Source organism: Aulonocara stuartgranti, assembly GCF_965226115.1.
Source record: "Aulonocara stuartgranti genome assembly, chromosome: 20".
Lineage (NCBI taxonomy): Eukaryota > Metazoa > Chordata > Actinopteri > Cichliformes > Cichlidae > Aulonocara > Aulonocara stuartgranti.
The window spans coordinates 12,456,495-12,478,618 of NC_138956.1; the positions used below are offsets into that span (position 1 = coordinate 12,456,495).

General features: G+C 40.6%; 1 protein-coding gene across 1 annotated transcript; it reads right to left on the reverse strand.

Moving 5' to 3' along the window:
- Positions 1-6,302: 6,302 nt before the first annotated feature.
- LOC309697730 (protein-glutamine gamma-glutamyltransferase 2-like) lies at positions 6,303-20,719 on the reverse strand. Its single transcript, XM_082519843.1, has 14 exons — positions 20,675-20,719; positions 19,857-20,051; positions 19,222-19,464; positions 19,010-19,128; positions 18,785-18,913; positions 18,518-18,695; positions 17,923-18,058; positions 12,570-12,673; positions 12,216-12,455; positions 12,011-12,052; positions 11,287-11,499; positions 10,984-11,144; positions 8,268-8,407; positions 6,303-7,115 (listed from the first exon to the last, which is right to left on the reverse strand). The coding sequence occupies exons 1-14, from the start codon at positions 20,709-20,711 to the stop codon at positions 6,962-6,964; spliced, it is 2,091 nt and encodes a 696-aa protein (XP_082375969.1). The 5' UTR covers positions 20,712-20,719; the 3' UTR covers positions 6,303-6,961.
- Positions 20,720-22,124: the final 1,405 nt, after the last annotated feature.

The following is a 22,124-nucleotide window of genomic DNA, read 5'->3' on the forward strand; positions in this document are numbered from 1 at the left end:
CCTTTTATGACAACCGGGACAAGCTCCCTCAACCCTAAGCCGCATAAGTGGTTAAGGCATTAATGGAAAATATTTATACAATAGAGAGGGTCATGTCATATTTTATCAATACAGTGGAGGGTTACATTACAACTAAAGTTCTCCCACCTCCAGCTCCAGGCTGCTTAGAAACATAATCTAATTATGACTTACAAAGATGCCAACCATGTGCTTAAAGCTAAACATTGCATGGCAACAGCAGCTGTAATGTGTTTCGACATAAGCAGTACCATGTGGGGCATATGTTTTATATATATATATATATAAAGAGTGAGAAAACATGTAGGCTGGTCTTTAATATATATTTAACAGCTTTCAATGGGTATTTTGGAACATATTCTAATTCATAAAAGTACAAATTCTTATTCCATTTTGTGTTTTGTTAGTGTTTTTTGTATTAGATTTTGTGTGTGTGTGCAAAAAGACTGCAATCAGACTCTTCTACAGGATTAACCAAAGCTGCACTGATCAACACTGAATGACAGTCCAGGCGAGCAGCAACTCAACCACTACAGCAAACAAATAGCCTCACTGACCAGTGCACCTCCAGCAACTGTGCGCTACATTACCGTGCAGCAATAGCCAACGTTGCTAATGAGCTATTACAGCAGTGACCTCCGGGACAAACTCATTACCAGGTGACAATAGACGCCAGACAGAAGCTAGATTCATTATCATAATTATCAGCACCGCCTTTATTGCAGCTCGCAGGGGTTGTTGATCGAGATACACGCTTGTGTGCGAACCTGCATCTGTGTGACTGAAAGCACAAGACAGAGAGCATTACAAGTAGTTAGAGACCATTACAATACTGTGAAAAATTATCTCAGTGCTGTGCAATAGCTTGGAGCAATTTGACTAGAATTCTCTCATATTTTATAGGCTGTAATGAGGAGGCCTGTACTTTCAAATAACATTTGGACAAGTCCATTACAGCCCCACTGAATCCTGAATGAATATTCTATTTTTTTTTTTCCTTTTTGACATGACAGAGTCAAACATCGAGCTCAGAAATGTGTGCAAGGATGCACACATTTGAGAATGGACGGCCACTTCAATGCTTTGCAGCTGTTCCATCTGTTCGCTTGAATCTATCAAATGGTCATCTATCAATGGTCCCTCTTGCTGCTCCCTCTCTTGTCAAACGGCAGAGGGAAGTTTACAAACTTGCGCTTCTCAGGCTTCACGACAGCAGGGAACTTACTCATTACTCATGGAGCCAATGAGAGAACAGGGAAAGATAGGTATGCATCTGATACTCTAGCAGGTAAGTATTTAAAAGGTACAGATCGTGGGTAAGTAAGTGTATTGCAGGAAGAGAGAACAAGTGTGTTGCAGGTATTGAGAGCAGATAAGTAATCAACGGGTACTTAAGCAGATGTGTTATCATTCTCTGACCTGGGTACACAGCAACTTCAGCATGGGTTTGGCAAGATGCAACGTTGACTCACTGTCTCACCTTCTCCTGATGGGATAAGTGGTGGCAGTACTTTGCCATGTGAAGAAGGTTGTATTTGCAGCAAGTGAGGCAAGAGTGAGCAAGGCATGTAAGCAGACGGGTCTTGGTCAGGAAGCTCCAAGCAAAGGAGAATTCTACAATGCAGAATTGACTGGGGATGAGACGCTCGATACCGATGTTTTGTCACTAGTTCAAAAAGCACGAAGGTTTTTGTTGGGTCTGCGCTTCCACAGGCCCCGCTGGTTTAGAAACTTATTCCTGTTAACGACAAGGAAGCAAGACAATCAGCTTTAACCAGTTTTTACTTGCAAGCAAGGGAAGGATCTCAGAGCAGCACTTCTGCCCTCGGTCAGACCACTTCGAAGAACCAGCTTCCGCTTGCCGCCTTTTATTGAAAACAGTTACGGTACACACAAGCACCACCCATTGTAAAAAAAAAAACCCTATGGTCACAAAAGATAAGGTACTATGTGTGTATGTGTGTGCACGTGTAAGCACGTGTGTGTATGCGAGTGTGACCTCCTGCTCACCAAAGGGTCATAAAAGCAGGAAGCTTACTAAACAAGAAAACAGAACCCTCACATAGGATGTGCCTATATTGTTGTCTTTATACCCCGGTAATACCTGATGACACCACAAACTCCCAGAAAGATTAAGAGTTAGCAACAGTAGCCAAGCGGCTGGAATAACCACAGCAAAAGACAGTGGCAACTTTTTGCCTATGCTAATGGCACTGTAGAGGTCAAACGATACCTCAATGATGCATTTGTTTCAAGGCCACATGATCCACTAGTTTATTGGCAGAAGCAAAGTGTTACCCTTCGAACCATCTCAACCTAATAGCCGAATAAAGGAAAAAGCCGAAAAGCTTTTGAATAGAAATCTTACTACAAATAAAGACGGTTACTCCAAAATAAGTGTTGATCATCGTTACTGATAGTCTGGTGTAATGTGTAACCTTGTGGAGATGTGACAATACCAAAAGTGGCCAATAGATGTCACTGTGGAGACGGATGTCAGATTGTTTCGTCGGAGTAAAAAAGCACTATATGAGTACCAGCCCATTTATCGTGAGTAACAAAACAGTGCTACCACATGAGCAAGTTAGCATTCAGGCAAGGAGCAGTAGTGAAGTCCTGGTTTAAATACTGTGTTACCTGCAGATGGATGACATACTTCATCTGCAGATTATTTGAACATGATATCAACTTGTTTTTCAGACAACCCTGCTAATTGAGAATATAAATATGGAACAATTAGGAGACTAGTAATTAATTTTGCTTTTCTAGCAGAAAAAAAAGTCTCAGTTTCCATAAAGTGGCCAACATAAAAATGGTGGGTTAATTTGAATTCACTTCGTAAATCTTACAGGTTCACAGTGCTGCTATCAGTACAGTGTTGTGTGGTGCAGAGCCTTTTTAGTGCCTTTAACAATCTACTGTAGCAAAGTTGGGATAATTTTCATCAGGACAAAATTACAGCAGACAAAATCTGCAGGCAGTATAGCAAATTATTGCTTTCTTGCCCCAACACATTTACCTTTGATGCTTTCTGTCAAACAGGCTCTCTAAGATGTGGTAAATGCTCCATGACATCATGTTTTGAAGCCCATTCTGGGGTTTGGTTGCCTAAACCAAAACAAAATGGGACTGAAAATGACTCCTGCCTCTTTGCAGCATGTGTGGAAATGTATGCAACAGGTTCTGAGTTAGCCACACTGGGCTATACGGGTGGGCAAGAAGTATTTGTGGTACAAATACTAGTAGTGGCAACAAACACACAGTCAGCACTACTAAGCGCATTTCAACACAAATAGCTTCCAACAATGTGCAAGGTTAAAATGGTCACAGGACTTATAATGTCTCTGACAGCAGATATTTTCTACATATCTGTGCGTGGAAATTTCTTCTATGCAGGTAACACAAAGAAGGAACACATCCTGGTCTCTTTTGTTATCACTTGCATCATTTCTTGTGTCACAATATACCTAACCTGCACAGCCTGTAGGTTAGGTTACCCTGCACCCTTTTCAGCTTGTTAAACCTACTTTGCACAGAATGTAACTGCACTGGATGGAAACTGTAAAGTGCAGCAGTGTTCTGTATAAATACTCCTGGAATACTAGCCTATGTAAAGTTTATTAGGGTAAAAGTTTTTGTTTGAGGGTGATTAGTCAATCAAAAATCCACATGGCGCATCCTAGCAACCCCAACCCTGAATTCAGATTGAACAGATTAAATAAAATCTTAATTAAATACCACAAATAAGCATATAAATGAGTTTCTGAGCATTTAGTATTCCATCAAATAATATTTTCTTCAAGATGCCATCGTTAAAAAAGTGGAAGTGGTGTCCTCTGCAATGCCGCCTACTGTTTTCACTCTTTAAATTTTTCGCTTTTTTTTAGTAGCAAAAAATTAAGAATAAACTGACTACAACATAAATCAAGGATAAGCAATATGTGGTGTGTAGTAAAATAACAAATTTAAACAAGCTCTAAATTGTCAACTCGTTTTCTTGAGGATCTTTCAGCATTCTGGAAAAAAGAGAGAGAGAGAGAGAGAGAGAGAGAAGAGGAGCAAACCTCCCGCCAGGCGTATGCGCTGTGTATAATGAGGCTTTTCTGTTTTAGCTATAGTGCCAAAATATTTCAGAACTGAAAACACAAAGTCAATGCAAAATCACACGGGTCTGTTTTACACGTGTCAAAGGTGAAAAGACAGAACAAGGCAAAAGAGAAGAGAGGATGGCAGGGAGAAAAAAACTCCCAGAACACAAAATGTTATCAAAAGGAAGGAGAGGAGACAAAGAGGGGAAGGATGGAGAGCAAGATTGTAAACAGGAAGGAGGGATGCGAAGAGGATATTCAGAGGAGGAAAAAGTGATCAAGATTAACAGGGGAGATGGAAATGAAGAGCAGATGGATGGGAGGGATGAAAATCAGTGAAGTCAAGAAGAAGGCAGGGAGGAGGGGTAAGGGAAGACAGATATGAACTGACAAAAGGTGGAAGGAAGGAGGCATGGAATAAGGTGACAGGCAAAAAAGAAGCCAGAAAAAAAGATGAAGATTTTTTTTAACGAGGGGAAATGTGAGGGATGGATGAAGAAAGGGGGTGGCTGAAAAGGGAGGGATGATGAGAGAGAGGGAGGCCGTGACGAGGAGCGATTAATAATTTATGATAGCCTCGACTTTCCAAAGCAGCCCAGCGGTCCCGCTCCCTGCTTTCCCCTGACGTTTAATTTGTCTGGAAATCAGCGAGTGTGGAGTCTGATTATCGTCTCCGTCTGCCAACGCCTCTGCCTCCATCTCTGACACCGAGGTGAGATCACAAGCTGTTCAGTACGCACGTCAGCCGGAAATCCTTTAGGTTGAAACACTCATCTAAAGGCTGCACCCATGCAGACACAATGTATCTCTGTGTAAAGCATCTTCTAATCTCCCAGAAGTGCCTGAAATGAAATGCCCAAACGCAGACAAGATCTTCTATATTATTCCATTTAGAAGCCCATTAAACTGACAGGGAACAGAGGAGGTAGTGCTGGAAAAAAAGAAGCTCTTATCCAAGCTCACTAGGTATAGTTTTACAGGCTGATGGGCCTGTTTTCGAACAGAATAAGGAATGCACATCTCTCTTACCATGAGTTTTCAGCTTCCTGGGTCTTGCAGGAAGCTGAAAAATAACCTAAAGTCAAATGTTAAAATTCACCTATATCAGGAGTCTTTGATGATATCGTCTGACCTCCACAAATCTACTGGGTTTGTTTTTTTGGAGGGGGGATCACAAAGCCAAAGACAACAGTAAGTTTAGCAGTCTAAATTTCAGCCTCTTATTTGCATCTGCATGAGAGGAAGAGCTAAACTAAAGCCAGGGTGGGGAAAAGATGAAAAGAACCTCAGAGGCAACATTAAAGACATTAAAACGGGGCAAACTTTCATTTCCTCTTATTAAACACACAGCTGCATGAGGGAGAAAGCAAAAACAGAGACAACTGGGAAAGCCGCTGCTGCCGCCTGGTGGTCTTTTTGTGTTACAGCAATGCAGCTCAGTCCAGCTTCAGATAAAAACAAAAAGGGGGGAGTGAAGACTGTACTCATGTTCATATTTCTTATTATAGAGAAATAGGCATGATACTGAAGGGGTTTTGGCCTGTATCAAGGACAAAAAAATGATAAAACCGAGCCTGTCTGGTTTACATTTGAGATTCAAAAAGAAAAACAAATATAAGAATTTTACCTGTCGCATGGGTAGAATCGTAACATGAACTTAATGTTCATTTATAGGTCATGAATCTCTTTACAAACTACATATTACAATATTATTTTTAGTTCAAACTCTCTCCATTTAAATTTTTTTATAATCATTTCAGTTTTTAAAATGTACAGTGTGTATTACATAAACTTGCAACGCTATCATCTCCTTGCTTCAAACGCTCTTGTTCAAAAAAGGTCAAATTGGTGTCATATTTTATTAATCCCACTAAACCCGTGGATTTAGTGGACACTGAAAATGCTGCGTTGGCTTCAATCAACCAGATAAAACAAGATTAAGATAACAATTTGACCACACGCTTTGATTCCCCTGACAGCAGCTTTGCCTTATTTCATGAAAGAGCAGTCGGTGCCAGCGTCAGTTTTTTGGAATTTAACCTTAAATTTCATCGTCTCCCTGAAGCAGATATCATGCACCGATAATCTATATATATTTATGGAAGGTATTTCAATAAGAATAGGTTGCAGTTGGGGGGGAAAGCTGGTCTATGTCTTTATTTAGTCATAGAAGAAGGAGGTACAGTATAATAACCACATACAGTTGTATAAGAAAGATGCTACATTCATGAGCTGCTGTGTCAGGGACCAAGCAGTAAGGCATAAAGGTGTTTAATTCAAAAAAGGGGTTTTATTGACCCAAAACATAAAAATTAATTGACAACCCAAAAACCTAAACAGGCAGACAAAGAAAAGATGTCAACTCAATAAACTAAACTCAAAAATGGCTACTATATAACCAACTAATACAAAACAATTGAACAAATTTGAAACATCCCCCAGGCAATAAAGGAGGTGATTTCGTCCAATTAGTCTGTCAGCAGTACTTCAACCCCCAGGTAACTCAAACAAAGATGTATTAATGTAACATAAAACAGAACTTTGACCTTGCAGTGTTCATATGTGTGCACGCCATATAAACATTGGAAGGTGTGATGGAAAAAAATAAATGAAATAAAGAAACAATATCTTGGACAATAAGTAGAATATATTTAAAGTAGTGACTGCAAAGTAAACCAACACACTCTGTAAACTTGACATCTTCATCTAAGTTGTGTTCATGACGGAATAATAATAACAATAAATCACACTTTTTCTTTCATGTAAGATCATTTGTATTCTTCAATAGACAAAAGGTTAAAGTGTTACTTTAATGTTACTTTTTAATTTGTTTTACGCTGATGAAGTCGTGGTCATTATGCTGTGACAGACACTTTGTGGTACCACCTGGCAATGATGTTGGGGTTGTTGCTGTGTGACAAAGTGGCCATCAGCAGCTTGGTGCCAGGTGAAGTAGCCGTGATGGACACCTTCTTCTCTATCTTCTCGCCTGGCTGCAGGAGAATTATCCTGAGAGACAGAGCAGACAAATGTATTCTTTTCACATCTCACCTCCCACAAAGACAGTACAGCTCCAGAGCTCGGAGATCTAATGTTTTGCACAGGCAAAAGCAGGTAGTAATAGTACAAACTGAATAAAGGAGAAATTGGTGAGGGATTTTCTATCCCACAGTACAAAATGATCCCAATATCTCCATGTGCTGTGGATGATGAATTTTGAGTAATGCTACCAATTTCTCAAGGAAACCTTTGCCAGGTAGAGATTTTTTTTCTGGCTCACAGACCTTACTCTTCTTCTCCACTATATATCAAGCCAAAAAGCTAATGCCAAACCAGTCTCAGTAATGCTGATGTATAACATCTTAACAAGATACATTATTTCTTCCCTTGTTAGCTAATTCATTCCTCCCGGGGGTGTCTGTGCAAATAAAAAGCCAATGGATACAGATTTACAATACCTTACACATCCTTGAAGCCCATAAAAAAGAAACTGAAGAAGAATTAACCAAGTGAAATTCAGTGTGTAAAAATAATAATGGAAAAAATAAACAGAAAAAACAACAGCAGGGTCCTGTATATTTTGTGTGATGCAGGAAAAGGGTGGTTGAATGGGTTTTATGAAGAGGGATGTTGTTTTTAGGTTTTTTAAAAACTACATTTGGCACTGTAAAAAAAAGCTAGCTGAAGCTAAATACACTCACTGCCAAACCTGAAAATACAGACTAGTCATTAGACGGCTAGGTGTTTAGTTGGGATGACTGAAACAACACTATTTTTAAAGGAGGTGTGGCACAACTGTAGACTTTTCAAGACTTTACGACCTCTCGACATTCCTCAAGACATTCCACCTTACCATCAGCCACAGATTTACAGTACTTGTAATCTTAAACAACAACCATGAACCTTCAGCAACCTAATTTCTCGATGAAGAAATCTTGCGTTTATAAAAGTGAGATAATGTAAACAGGTCATCATCAAATAAATGGAACAGTAAATTAATTGCCTGTGGGCAATGGTGCTCTAACATATGACAGATATGACAGCAACTTGTTTTTACTGTTGCAGTAACATACCTGACCGCATTCTCAGGCCACATTCCTCAGACATCTGCCCAGTTCAGATTTGAAGGGAAGATAGTTTTGTGTTTTTTGACACACTTACTTGGCCACTTGTTTGCCCTCCAGCAAGCCAGCTCCCTGCACAGTCAACACAGCTTCATACAGAGCTGTGCTGAGGCAGTTGGTGAAGGACACAAGGACTGTGCGCTGCTTCTTCAGCTGGATAGAGTTGCCTCCTTCAATCTACAGAGCAGCCACAATTACAAGAGCACACAGGGGAAAAAAATTATCTGTAAAACTGATTGTGGCAGATACTGTTTTTTTAACCCAATAAAAAAAGGAAAATAAATATGGATATTTTTAAAGAAGCGTGGGAAGCTTTCATATGAGTTCGAGGTGGAAGCTTGTGTTTTATAAAGTTTTGAATGCTAGTGGTGTTCTTCACACAGCATTTTTCACCAATATTTTCTCTGGCACCAAACATTATCTTGCAGTGTTTTATAAGTGAGTTACATGGATCCACCTTTCTTTTGGCTTCTGTAAATGATTCACTAGACACTGCTAAAAATGCTAATAGCATTAGCATTTTGGGCTCTAATCTGCTCTTTAGCAAAGTGACTTATACTCTGTGTGAAAAAAAATCAAGGAATTAATACTTTTTGTTCAGAGTAAAACATCAAGTCTCCAATATTTTTTTGGTCAGTTAAGTAGCAGAGAGGGTGGTTAATCCGTTTCAGCTGCTTTGGTCCTAATGAAATGAACAAAAGCTGTAAAATAGGGACAACAGTGAGACAATCAGGAACTGTTTTACAAGTGGAGGCCACTGACATTCTTTCCATCCTCACTGATTCTGTTTTGTTTGGTTTTTTTTACTAGTTTTGCATTTGGCCAGAGTCGCCGTTACTAATGGTAGCATGAGGTGCTACCTGGAACTCACAGAGGTTGCACAGCTGGTGCAACTTCTCCAGGATGGCACATCAATACATGCCATTGCCACACGGCTTGCTTTGTCTACCAGCTCAATATCATGGTGGAGATTCCAGGAGACAGACAGGTACTCTAGGAGAGCTGGACAGAGCCGTACAATGCCCTTAACCCATCAGCCAGACCGGTGTCTGCTCCTTTATGGAAGGTGGCACAGGATGAGCACTGCCAAGACTGTAAAAATGACCTCTAGCAGGACACTGCTGTGAATGTCTGACCAAATAATCAGAAACAAACTTGATGAGAGTGGCCTGAGGGCCCGACATCCTCTACCTCTAAAGGGCCCTGTGTTCATTGCCTGGCATCATGGAGCCTGATTGGCATTTGCCATAGAATACACATAGGAGCAAGTTCACCCTGAGCACATGTGACAGACATAAAAGGGTGTAACAAGTTGCACCTCAGAGTGTCCAGGAGCTCAGTAAAGCCCATGTCCATATGTGGGAGGAGATCCCCCCCAGGACACCATCTGCCATGCTATGAAATTTCATCAAAATGACTACCCTACCGTATCATTTTTTTTTCACTTTCCATGAAATGATGTGGCACCTTTTCCAAACACACGGCCAGTCCGTGTCACAATAGATATCCAGCACTGAGATCTGATGTGTTTTCAAAGTGTTCCTTTAATTTTTTAAGCAGTGTATAATTCTATATATTCATATGTACATTGCACAATGCCCGTCTTCTTCTTGTAAATTTTAGTTTTTATTGCTGTTGTTTTTTGTTAAGCCCAGGAGGACCGGTGATAAGACTGTGAGAGCTTACTGACTGAGAGTAAAGAATATGGTTTTTAGTGAGCCTGTGATCGTAACGCTTCATGACCTTTACTCTAACACTTGTATCACTCCAAATTTGAATACCGTAACATGCTGATAAAAATGAAAATAATGTGCAAATAGGAAAATGAAAGAAAAAGATTATTGAGAAACATCTAAAGTCTACTGAATACTGAAAGCATGTCATCTTGACAGTCGTCAACTACTTCATTAGTTAGTTTCCAAGGTACTGGAAACATTCCTCAGACGTTTTGGTCCATGTTGACATGATAGCATCACACAGCTGCAGTAGATTTGTCGGCTACACATCCATAATGTGATTTTTTTTTTATATCAACACACCCTAAACTTGATCTGTTGGATTGAGATCTGGTGACCGTGGAGGCTGTTTGAGTACAGTGAACTCATCATTATGTTCAAGAAACCAGTTTGACATTGTTTGAGCTTTGTGACACGGTGTAGACTGTGCTCACACAGGCTAGCAGATTTTTTCATGAAAATATCCCCTGCACCATTACACCAACATCAGCTTGAACCATTGAGACAAGGCAGGATGGATCCATGCTTTCAGATTTTTTACACTAAATTTTGACCCTACCATCTGAATGCTTGACCAGAAAGTGAGTCTTTATTTTCCAGTTTTGGTGAGCCTAATAAAGCTCATTAATTACACTAAATAGGCTTTGGAATTTAATATATGGTGTAAAGTGAATGAATATAGTTGGTCAGGGAACAGCAAAAGAAATTTATTTCTTTGCTGAATCTTTTCCTGCAAGGCCGACATATTATCAGTTGACTGACATCATAATGTGAAAGGTAATTTGATTTAGGTCACCAAACTATGTTAGAGAGACTGTTGTTGTGCATGCTCTTTTGATGTGATTTTGACTTTGTTCTTCATTACAATAATAACCTGATCCTGTCATATTCAGCTGACAGCCATGAAAAAGATAAAAGTGAGGAAGATGAGGAAGGAAGAGAAAGGAAGACAGTGCTATGTAATTCATATATAATACTTTGTGAGTTGCAGAGACAGGAGGGGGGATGTTGTTGTACCTGTATGGTTATTTGTGGAGGGCTTATGCTGAACTCTTCAGCAGCCAGAAATGTTTCTTTGGTCCTCATGTCCTTTAGCACCACTGCCAAGTTCACAATATCATCACCAGCCAGGAATGACTGATATTTAAAATGAGAGATGGTGTGATTGAGTGTTGTCACTGGGGATGAGGAAAACGTCATGGGAAAGGGAAGAAACGAAGCAAATCAAAGGGAAGGTTAGTTACTTTGTTTATCAAACACTAATCTATATATAAGCAGTACAATAGTAAATGTACTGGAATCATGAATGTATTCAGTCACCTGAAAATGGCTGTATCTGCACCTCTGTTTGTGCGTCCCAGAAGGCCTCACACGGGCTGCTGTCGTACTCTTTCACCTGAGCGTTGATGTGTCCCACCAGAACCCTGGGGTTCTTGCACTGGTTTGTGATGGTCACACATATGTGGATGGGCTCACCCAGTTTTGGCACCCCAACTATTTTTAGGGTCACGTTCAAATTGGGTGACATTGTACCTGGTAATAACATGTACATTGTTTCAGGTTAAAGATATGCGACTAGAGCTGGTTTGATTTTCACCACTTGAACAATCTAGCTCGTTCTAGATTAAACCCTAAATGATTAAAGGTGTGTAGAAATTAAACACACACACACACACACACACACACACACACACACACGCGCATATATATATATATTATAGGTTTTATATTATAGGTTCTCCTTCATAGCATTCGTTTCAAATCTCACTATGGGAAAATACTGACTCCCAGATTGCCAGACATGTATGTTAAGAAGACAGCTGTCCCCAATAGCTCCACATGGAAGGAGCACCCACCTGTGAAGAACCTGCACTGAGGACTGAATGCACCAGGTTAGGCACTGTAACATCTAGCCTTTAAAACCTAGCAAAGCGCCCGGTGACAGAGTTAACACATGAATGTGTTAACAATTTAGCTTAGCCCCTGATAGCAATAAGGGGAGTCTTAAAGGTTGTTGGGGATGCTCTGGGGTACAGACACTGACCTTGGTGTTGCAGTGTTCTTGCACAGACTGAGGTGTTTCCTCCTGAAACAAAAAGCAGAAATAAAACTACTTGAACTTATTTTCTCATACAGAAAGTGTCTGTTTTTCAAGGAACAATTGCTGAAGATCTTTAGCTTTTTAAAAGTTATAAGAGAAACATTTTGCTATGACAAGCCTCAGAGATAGATTGAGCACATTCTCTTACTTTTGTCAGGTTTATATGTCAGCTTCAGATTCTCTGGTTTATCTGATCCGATGCTTTTGGTGTAGATGAGCTTTCCCACACACTCAGTGTCCACCGTCTTTCCCACCACCAGTCCATTGTGCACAATTAACCTTACGACATCCGCATCAACAGAGGCACAGACGAATGGGATGTCGTATCGGGCGTCCAACCAGTGGTGCTGGATGGCAGCAACTGGACAAGGTCCACAGCAAAATATCCCTGAGGATCAATGTGTTTACAGAGAAATATCAGTCAGTATCTTTCATTGCAAATCAATGCAATCTATAAAGAGCATAATTTTGACAGCTATTTGGAGCAGGGGCCTACATGTACCTTCACTCTTTTCCTGCGGTGTTGGGTCCACTACCTGCCAACCGTCACACCCTGCACCAAGATCTGGTCTCCTCATCCAGCACTCCACCCACACATGGAAGTTCCTGCAAGAGGTCAAGTACACTGTTCCAAAAAATAGTAATGTCAAAGTATCTTACTGCATATTTTACAGTTTTGTACTGTCTTTCTAGAATATCCTTAAGTTTACATAAGTAGACTGTGATTTTACATGTCAAAGGTAAAATAACATAACATCACTGTAAATATAGTAAAACACAATTTACTTGTTTTTAAAATAGATTTTTTTTGTACATATGCATATTTAGATTGTAAAAATACATTCAGAAATGCATCATCATTTCACAAATATTTGTCTGTTATGTGAGAGAATGATCTGTTAAATTCAAATGTAATACTATGGAAAAATATATAAAATGATCGAAAATTAATGAGAATAATCAATAATTAAAGGAGTATTTGAATTATAATTTTGCTGAAAATTTCATGTCATCTAGGCCTGATTCAATAATTCAGAGGTAACAAGTGAAAATATAATTAATAGGAATAAAAACTAAAAAAAACATCTAAAACATTGCACAGCCACGCTGTGCTAATTAGATATTTTAAAAAATAAATGTAGAGGTAGGAATTGCAATTAATATAAATCTCAAAGTATTCACAACATTCCTGAACAGAAATAGGCCTCTGCACCTGTGGTGAGGGTGTGGCCATGAAAACAATGTGACATGCCATGGGACACATAATAACATGACGCTAAGCATCGGCCAATGAATGTGAACTAACAACCACAAGGTCGCGGGTATGGCTGCACTGTAGGAAAATCCTAATATAAAAGTATTTTACTGTGCATTTTACAGTTCTTTTCTGTTCTTCTAGAATATCATTAAAGTTAAGTAAATAGACTGTGATTTCACATTTCAAATGTAAATTAACGTTGTCAAAGGAGCTTGCAAAGAAAAGCGTCTGGACTTCTTTAAGTTGCTTGAAGACGTTTCACCTCTCATCCGAGAAGCTTCTTCAGTTCTAAGGTCAAATAGTGGAGAGTCCCAGATATAAACCTAGTGGGAGTTTCCCCCCACAGAGGGACAAAAGGACCCCCTGATGATCCTCTAATCGCCTGAGCCAAGGTGTGAAACTGGGCGTGGGTCCCAATCAGCCAGAGTTTCGGGTGTGTTCATTGTGAAACCTGGCCCCACCTTATCATGCGAATTCCTGAGGTCAGTTGGCCCAGGATGTGAGTGGGCGTTAAGACGTCTGGGAAGGGATCTCAAAACTGGATTATAGATGGCAGAGAGTTGGTGTCGTAAACCCCCGCCTCTGTTCAAAGATGGTCGCTCACAGTGGGCATAGATGGCTTCTTTCACTCCTCTTTCAAACCATCTGTCCTCTCCGTCCAAAATGTGAACATTGGCATCCTCGAAAGAGTGTCCTTTATCCTTAAGATGCAGATGGACTGCTGAGTCTTGTCCTGTGGAGGTGGTTCTTCTGTGTTGTGCCATGCGCTTGTGAAGTGGCTGTTTGGTCTCTCCAATGTAGAGGTCTGAGCATTCCTCGCTGCACTGTACAGCATACATCAGGATGAAAGTCTCAGCCACGCTCTCCAGTGCCAAAGTCCCTCCATCCAACCTCACAATGCAGGAAAAGAAAGCCGTCGCTTCCCTGAGCAAAGACCACAACATCACTGTTTTACCAGCTGATAAGGGAAGATGCACCGTGGTCCTAAACACTACAGATTACCATACAAAGATCACTACTCTCCTCAGTGACAACAATACCTACGAAGCCCTAAAGCGAGACCCCACAAGCAGCTACAAAAAGAAAGTTATAGCTTGCCTTCAAGACTTTGAAAAGGACAAAATCATTGACCGCCTTACATATCACCGCCTTTACCCAGGGGATGCCATACCCTGCATCTATGGACTTCCTAAGATCCACAAGGAAGCTGTCCCACTCAGACCCATAGTCAGTAGCATAAACTCAGCCACTTACAACATTGCTAAACACCTTGCCACCATCCTTGCGCCTCTCGTGGGGAACACCCCACACCACATCAAGAACTCCACCGACTTCACCGACAAGGTCCAGAAACTTACCCTGGATCCAGATGAAACCATGGTGTCCTTTGATGTAGTCTCTCTTTTCACTTGCATACCCACCACGGAGGCCGTGGAGACTGTCAGAAAACGACTACAAGAAGACAGCTCCTTGGAGGACAGGACCAACTTCACACCCGATCAGATTTGCACACTGTTAGACCTCTGCCTCACCACTACATATTTCAAGTACAACGAAGGCTTTTACAGACAAAAACATGGCTGTGCCATGGGCTCCCCCGTGTCACCTATTGTAGCCAACCTTTACATGGAGGAAGTGGAAAGGAAGGCTCTTGGCTCTTTCAAAGGAAGAGTACCCAGCCACTGGTACAGATATGTGGACGACACCTGGGTCAAAATCAAGACACAAGAAGTGGAATCCTTCACTGCGCACATTAACGCTGTGGATAAGAACATCAAGTTCACCAGGGAAGACACAAAGGACGACTGTTTGCCTTTCCTGGACTGCGCCGTGCACATTGAAGAGAACGGCAAACTCAACATCGAAGTTTACCGGAAGCCCACACACACAGACCAGTACCTCCTCTTTGACTCCCATCACCCTTTGGAACACAAACTTGGAGTAATCAGGACCCTACACCACCGGGCAGAACATGTTCCCTCTAAGCCTGAAGGAAAAAAGAAGGAACACACACATGTAAAGGAAGCACTCAAAACGTGCGGCTATCCTAAATGGGCGTTCTTAAAGTCAGCAAAGAGGCACAGAAAAGAAGACCAGACACCAGCGAGGGAGGATAAGAAGGACAGACGCAACAACATTGTCATCCCCTATGTAGCCGGTGTATCAGAGAAACTCAGGAGAGTTTTCTCCAAGCATGACATCCCGGTGCATTTCAGACCCAGCAACACGCTCAGACAGAAACTGGTTCACCCGAAAGACAAAACGCCAAAACACAAACTTAACAATGTGGTGTATGCTGTACAGTGCAGCGAGGAATGCTCAGACCTCTACATTGGAGAGACCAAACAGCCACTTCACAAGCGCATGGCACAACACAGAAGAGCCATCTCCACAGGACAAGACTCAGCAGTCCATCTGCATCTTAAGGATAAAGGACACTCTTTCGAGGATGCCAATGTTCACATTTTGGACATTGGCACCCGAAACTCTGGCTGATTGGGACCCACACCCAGTTTCACACCTTGGCTCAGGCGATTAGAGGATCATCAGGGGGTCCTTTTGTCCCTCTGTGGGGGGTCACTCCCACTAGGTTTATATCTGGGACTCTCCACCATTTGACCTTAGAACTGAAGAAGCTTCTCGGATGAGAGGTGAAACGTCTTCAAGCAACTTGAAGACGTCCAGACGCTTTTCTTTGCAAGCTCCTTTGACTACGATGACCTGGATGACTGAGAACCTTCACAGACGTAAATTAACGTTAAATCACTGTAATGTAATAAAACATAATTTTCATGATTATTAAATGTATCTGTCTGTACATATGCATATTTAGATTGTTAAAATACATTCACAAATGTATCATGATCTCACAAATATCTGTCCGTTATTTGAAAGATTGAACTGTTGAATTCAAATGTAATGCTATGGAAAAGTATATGATTCCTATAAGTTTGTGTTACATCACATAAGTATTATTATCATTGCTATTTAGGGTGATCATGGCTCAAGAGTTAGCAGTTCGCCTTATGATCAGAAAGTTGCCGGTTCGATCCCCGGCTCGGACACTCTCGGTATTGTGTCTGTGGTCAAGACTTTTTGCCTACTGGTGATGGCCAGAGGAGCCGATGGTGCGATATGGCAGCCTCCCCTCTGTCAGTCTGTCCCAGGGCATGCAATCCATTATTATTTAAACAAACTGTTAACTGTATATTTCTGTACATTTACGTATTATGATTCATATTGCCACATTCATTGACCTTGTTTATAGGTAATTTCTTTGTTTGATCACGTTAAAATGTTCCTAATTTAATGTCTAAAAGCACTTGGTAAAGGCAGAATCCCATGTGAAATTAGCGCAACAAACTGTATTGTCATCACTGGAAATAACCGTATTTTTATGAGGAAGTTATTTTCTGTTATGTTACGGTAGTATTTTGGCGCCCCAGGTGCCAGAATATTACCGTTTTTTTTAAGATGTTTTTTTAACAGTGTAGAGATAACTACAGATGATGTGCATTATGCAATTAATATACAGAACAGTCAGGTTAATTTTACAAAACAGAAAAATATTTGTAGTAGTAAAAAGTCCTTTTAGCAAGTTACACAATTATTTTGAAAGCCACTTTATGAGATACACTGTGCTAGTAGCAGGTTGGGCCCTGTTTTGCTTTGCGCACTGCCTCAATTTATTTGTGTTACACATTCAACAAGCTGCTTCCTCACAGATTTTACTCCAGCATCGCTCAATTGCTGTAGATTTGTCGCTTCATCTATAATGTAAATTTGTCATTACACTACATCCCAAAGGTGATCTGTTGGATTGAGATCTGGTGATAGTGGAGGCCGTTTGAGTACAATGAACTCATTGTCATGGTCAAAAAACCATTTTGAGATGATCTGAGTTTTGTGACATGGTGTGTTATCCTCCTGGAAACAGCCATCAGAATATAGGGACACTGTGCTCAGTGGATGACTTGGTCAGCAACAATACTCAGGCAGGCTGTGGTGTTTAAATGATGCTCAGTTTGTACTAAGGTGCCCAAAGTTTCCAAGAAAGGATCCACCACACCATTACACCACCAGCAGCAACCTGAACCATTGATACGAGGCAGAATGGATCCTTCCAGCCATGATGTTTTATGACAAATCCTGACCCTACCATCCAACTCTTGTAGAAGAAATTGAGACTAGAAAACATTTTTCCAATATTTCTTATGTGTATTATTCCGGTGTGAATTGTATCCTTAGTTTCTTGTTCGGTTCTTCTATAACTTTGGTTAATTGAGTTACTGTTGCCTTGCTGCCACCTTGAAGCATTCTCCTATTACCTCAACAACCATACCACATTCAGAACTACTTACAGTAAATCACCTTTCTTCACAGTTTGAGTGATACCTGGTTTCAACTTCGACAGGTTGTTGAACATGTCTATACACATGCCTATGTGCATTTAAGTCCTGTCATGTGACTAGCTGATTAGATCTTTGAGTTAACAGAAAGTGAACACCTGTAGCTATTAAAGAAGTCACCGAGTGCAGATTGCAAGAAGTTACAAAAAGAAATTGTATATTTATGGTTAAGAGCAAGTGACACCAACCAAATGCTGTCCTTTGACACGCCGAACTTCTCCCCTGTTCTCGTGTAAAACTCTTCAATTATCATGTTGCCATTTCCATCATGAGCTGCGTTGAAAACTGTTACCACCCTGGAGGGAATCCCTAGAACTCTCATTACTGGAGAGAGAAAAAAAAAGGCTTTAATATCATTTAAAAACCATATTTTCAATAATCACATAGCAATGCTGACATAATGCCTATGGCAAGTTACCATGGGAATGCAGTGTAAATGGTATGTCCCTTCAAAGAAAGAAAATAGATCCAATAATTGATCTAACAATCAAGGGGCATATGATGGAATTCTGTCAATCTACAGCATTTTAAGCATCACAAGAGCAACTTTAATCCATCCTGTGTGGACTCGCCTGTATACATTTAGATTTTGGGTCTGTGCTGACTTGTTTGGACAATTCTTGAGACTAATACTGGTATCACTTCTGTACTGTAGAGCAATTAAGACAGATTTAGGTCAACAAATCTAGAACTCCATGAGACATAGAACAACAGCTCTGCACAGGAGATAACTCAATCAAACACAGATTTCACCAATGATCTCATCCTAAACACACATCCTACCTGTACAGAGGACGGATGCAAAGACCCAGCATTGGCCATAACGCACAGGTCTGCATTTGGATGAGGCCCAGCGGAGAAGGATGTCAGCGCTGCCACTCCAGTCTGTAGGCTTCACACCATTTTTGTAACTGCCCTGCCACTTCCCCTCCAGAATACCCAGGTCATCGTTACAGTTTATCTAGAGCAGGAAGAATCACATTAATGACTTCACTTTTTTCCTTTTACTGTGGACAAAATTGCTTAGCATTATACTATATTGTCTCTCACCATAGCGCAGACCACTCGGCTGAGGTAGACAGGGTCTGCTCGTAATGTATAATCTTTGTTTTTGTCAGTGAGGTGTTGCGGGCTGAACTCCAGGAGCTTCAGACATGCTTCCAGGACTCCAGGCTCATACTGCATACATGTGGATGGAAATTTAGCATGTTACCTGCTAATAATGCTACTATATATGATCTATGCAGACTTGTTCTATGATTCTGGGTCACATACCAGACCAAATGACCATGGACGCTTGCTAACATTTAAACTGCTCCCCATATACACTAGCCCATAGTCACTTTTGATGTACTCTTCTTTATGGGCATCCAGTGGCATGTATACTGGATCACCTGAAAAGCGGTGATAGTTGGAATTATGTCTACAAAAGGATAACAGCAGACTGTGGACAAGAACAGCAAGTGGCAGCAGCTACATGGACTCACCTTTCAGCCAAGGGTTGCACAGTAGCACAAATGTTCCCAATACATAAGTTTTTCTGCTCCGTCTGGTCTCTATGTGGGCCAGGAGTTCATACAGAGCCACTGATGACTGAACAGGAGCGCAAATGTGGATAATGACTGACTGGGGATGCATGTTCCCTGGGTAGATTGTAGCTTTCCAGTCATAGAGCTGGGGGTGGGACTGTTCTTCATAGAACAGAACTGGGATCCTCTTTGACAGGCCACCTGTATGGTAAAGTAAATAAATAAATAAAGATAAAAGCAGCATAATTTCCACCTTATAATTTGAATTTGTAATAAAAAAAATATAATAACTAAACTAGTTTTTTTAAAAATTGCAGAGGGAGTGTTCGCCCGGGGCGCCAAACAGGCTAGGACCACCACTGCCTTTGGGAACTGTACATTTCCCAATGCCTCAGAAGGGTGTGGTTCTCCCCTTTTTGACCTGTTGCTTTCTGGCAGCTGCTACAGTTTCTAATTGCTAATATCAGCACTGCCCTGGTGCAAAGGTGCTCCTGAATGCTTTTGAGTGCAATTTTTCACTTGAAAAAGTATGAGTGTGGTATTTATAAATCAGAAGTATTGCTTTAAATATGAACAGTCTTAGTCTTTGATACCTAAACAAACCTCCAGCACCAGGCTCTCAGCGCAGGGATTCCACAGCCAACTGTCAGACTTTAGCGTCACTTTGAAGGGTTTCCCTCGTCGAACCACAAGTCGGTTCCTACTAAGCCCCTGAGTTTCATGGGAAATGCTGTTTTCGGGAATCTCAAAGTTCATGGACTTTAGTCGGCAGTGGCCATTAGTGGTACCTGTAAAACAGATGGCAGAACCCATACTGATCTGAAGACAGTACACATGACAAAGATCTGTCAGGAACTAGAGAACAGACGGGGATAAAAAGGTAAGACGGGAGCTTTGGAGATGAATTTCAGCAAAGCCATCAATTTTAATTTACAAATCAGTGTTAAAGGAATTACAGGTTTTCTGGATTACCGCTGGGTAAAATGAACTTTAGAAAACGCAAAAAATAAACAACAGGACAAGAAAAAATATTGCAATGAATGATTTAAAATTGTTTCTTTCTACCTAACAAACGAAATCACTTAACAAATGATGCTGCCTCTCTCATTCATGTTAAAAACTATCCTATTCCGCTTCACAACTGTAATATTTATATTTATTACATAAAGTCCATGTATCAGATTACTTGGTAGAATATTAGTGTTATTTTCTTTACTCTTTGCACTTAATGTCTGCTGGAATAAAACTTAATTGGATTACTTTCAGCTGGAAAATAAACTGTTTATGCAAAATCATATGAAATTTAATCAATCCATTTAAGCAAAACTCAAAGCAGCTCAAACGCACACATGCGCCTTCCTATGGACAAGAAAAAGATTAAAGTTACATCTGAGTGGCAGAGTGCACTTACCATTGATGCTGTATATTGTCTGCTGCATGTTGTCCATGGTGTGACAGCTAGAATTGCAAGTGTTTGGAAGAATGACAAGCATGCTTTAAGTAGCCCTTCGCAAAGCTAAACATCTCACACCTCTCCAGTGATTAACCAATCACCATTCATTTTTTTTTCTTCTTATCTGATTTTAATTATGCAGGTGTCTGACAAAGTGTACGTCATACATTACAAACAAATTGCACACAAATCACAAATTGCAAAAGCACAGCAGGAAATTGTGTCAGTGTCCTTATTCTTAACTCAAAGTGCAAAACCTACAGAAAAGTCAACAACCTTAACACAAAAAAACATTTCAGACTTCATACCAGCAGGAGACACACCCTCCAACTTTTCAAGTATTCACTAGCCAAGCATTCGAGTGATGTCACTTCAAACTTCCAGAGAAACTGTGTGGTTTATTATTAAGTTTATGATTCACTTTCTCTAGAAAATGACACAGGTTTCATGTGATGCTCGCTGACACATCTAAAACCTGCCATGGTCTTCTGCAGAATGATCACCCTAATGAAATTTGCATTTGCCTCTGAGTCATTAATGATACTCTATGTACTCCATGAAACATTCAGTATTTTAAAATATAGACCGAGAACATCTTGGAGCGCATTGTCATTGTTATTTGATGTTCTATTAAAAGTTCACAAAACACAATCAAACAGAACAACTCTAATATAATAGAGATTCTTCTGAGATAAAAGACTGTGGTATTTTGGTGACACTCAAAGTTCATCCATGAGTTTATGAAACAGTATGAAATGAAGTTCGTGTGCTTTAAACCAAACTTTAAAACCTATTTTCATACCTTTCACTTAGTGGGTCCGGAAAATAAAGCACAAACAGAGGACTGACTTTCATCAGCAGAAAGGTTGCACAGACTCTTACTTTTTTTTCAACGTATGCCCCACCTGTTTCTGTAACACAAACACATCACACATTTCCCTGAATGATGTTGCAAGTGGACTGCAAGAGTGTAGCGCTCCCTCTAGTGGCATAGGGGCGACATTGCATTTACGTCAATATGATAAACAGCTGTGCAGTGGTTAGCGTGCAAGCAAGAACCCGCAGGCCAGCTGGGGCATCTCTGTGTGAAGTTCTCGATGCCTTTTCATGGAGAACTCGCTACCCCACACATGCATGTTAGATTCACAGAGTCTACCCAGGAAAAAAATCCCATTACCATAAGTGAAACGACAATAATGTCAGTGATCAAATGCTGAGCAGCAGCACGGCACCACTGTGAGTCAGCCAGTCAAATGTGTGGTGATGGACTTGCAGGATTCGATGAATACATTTATGATTTATCATTTTTATATCACAAAGAACTAAAGATATATTTTTAAAGTCCTTTAGAGTCAATATAAAGGACTGAACCCTTCAGGAATTACAGCCATTTTTGCAGAGTGTCGTC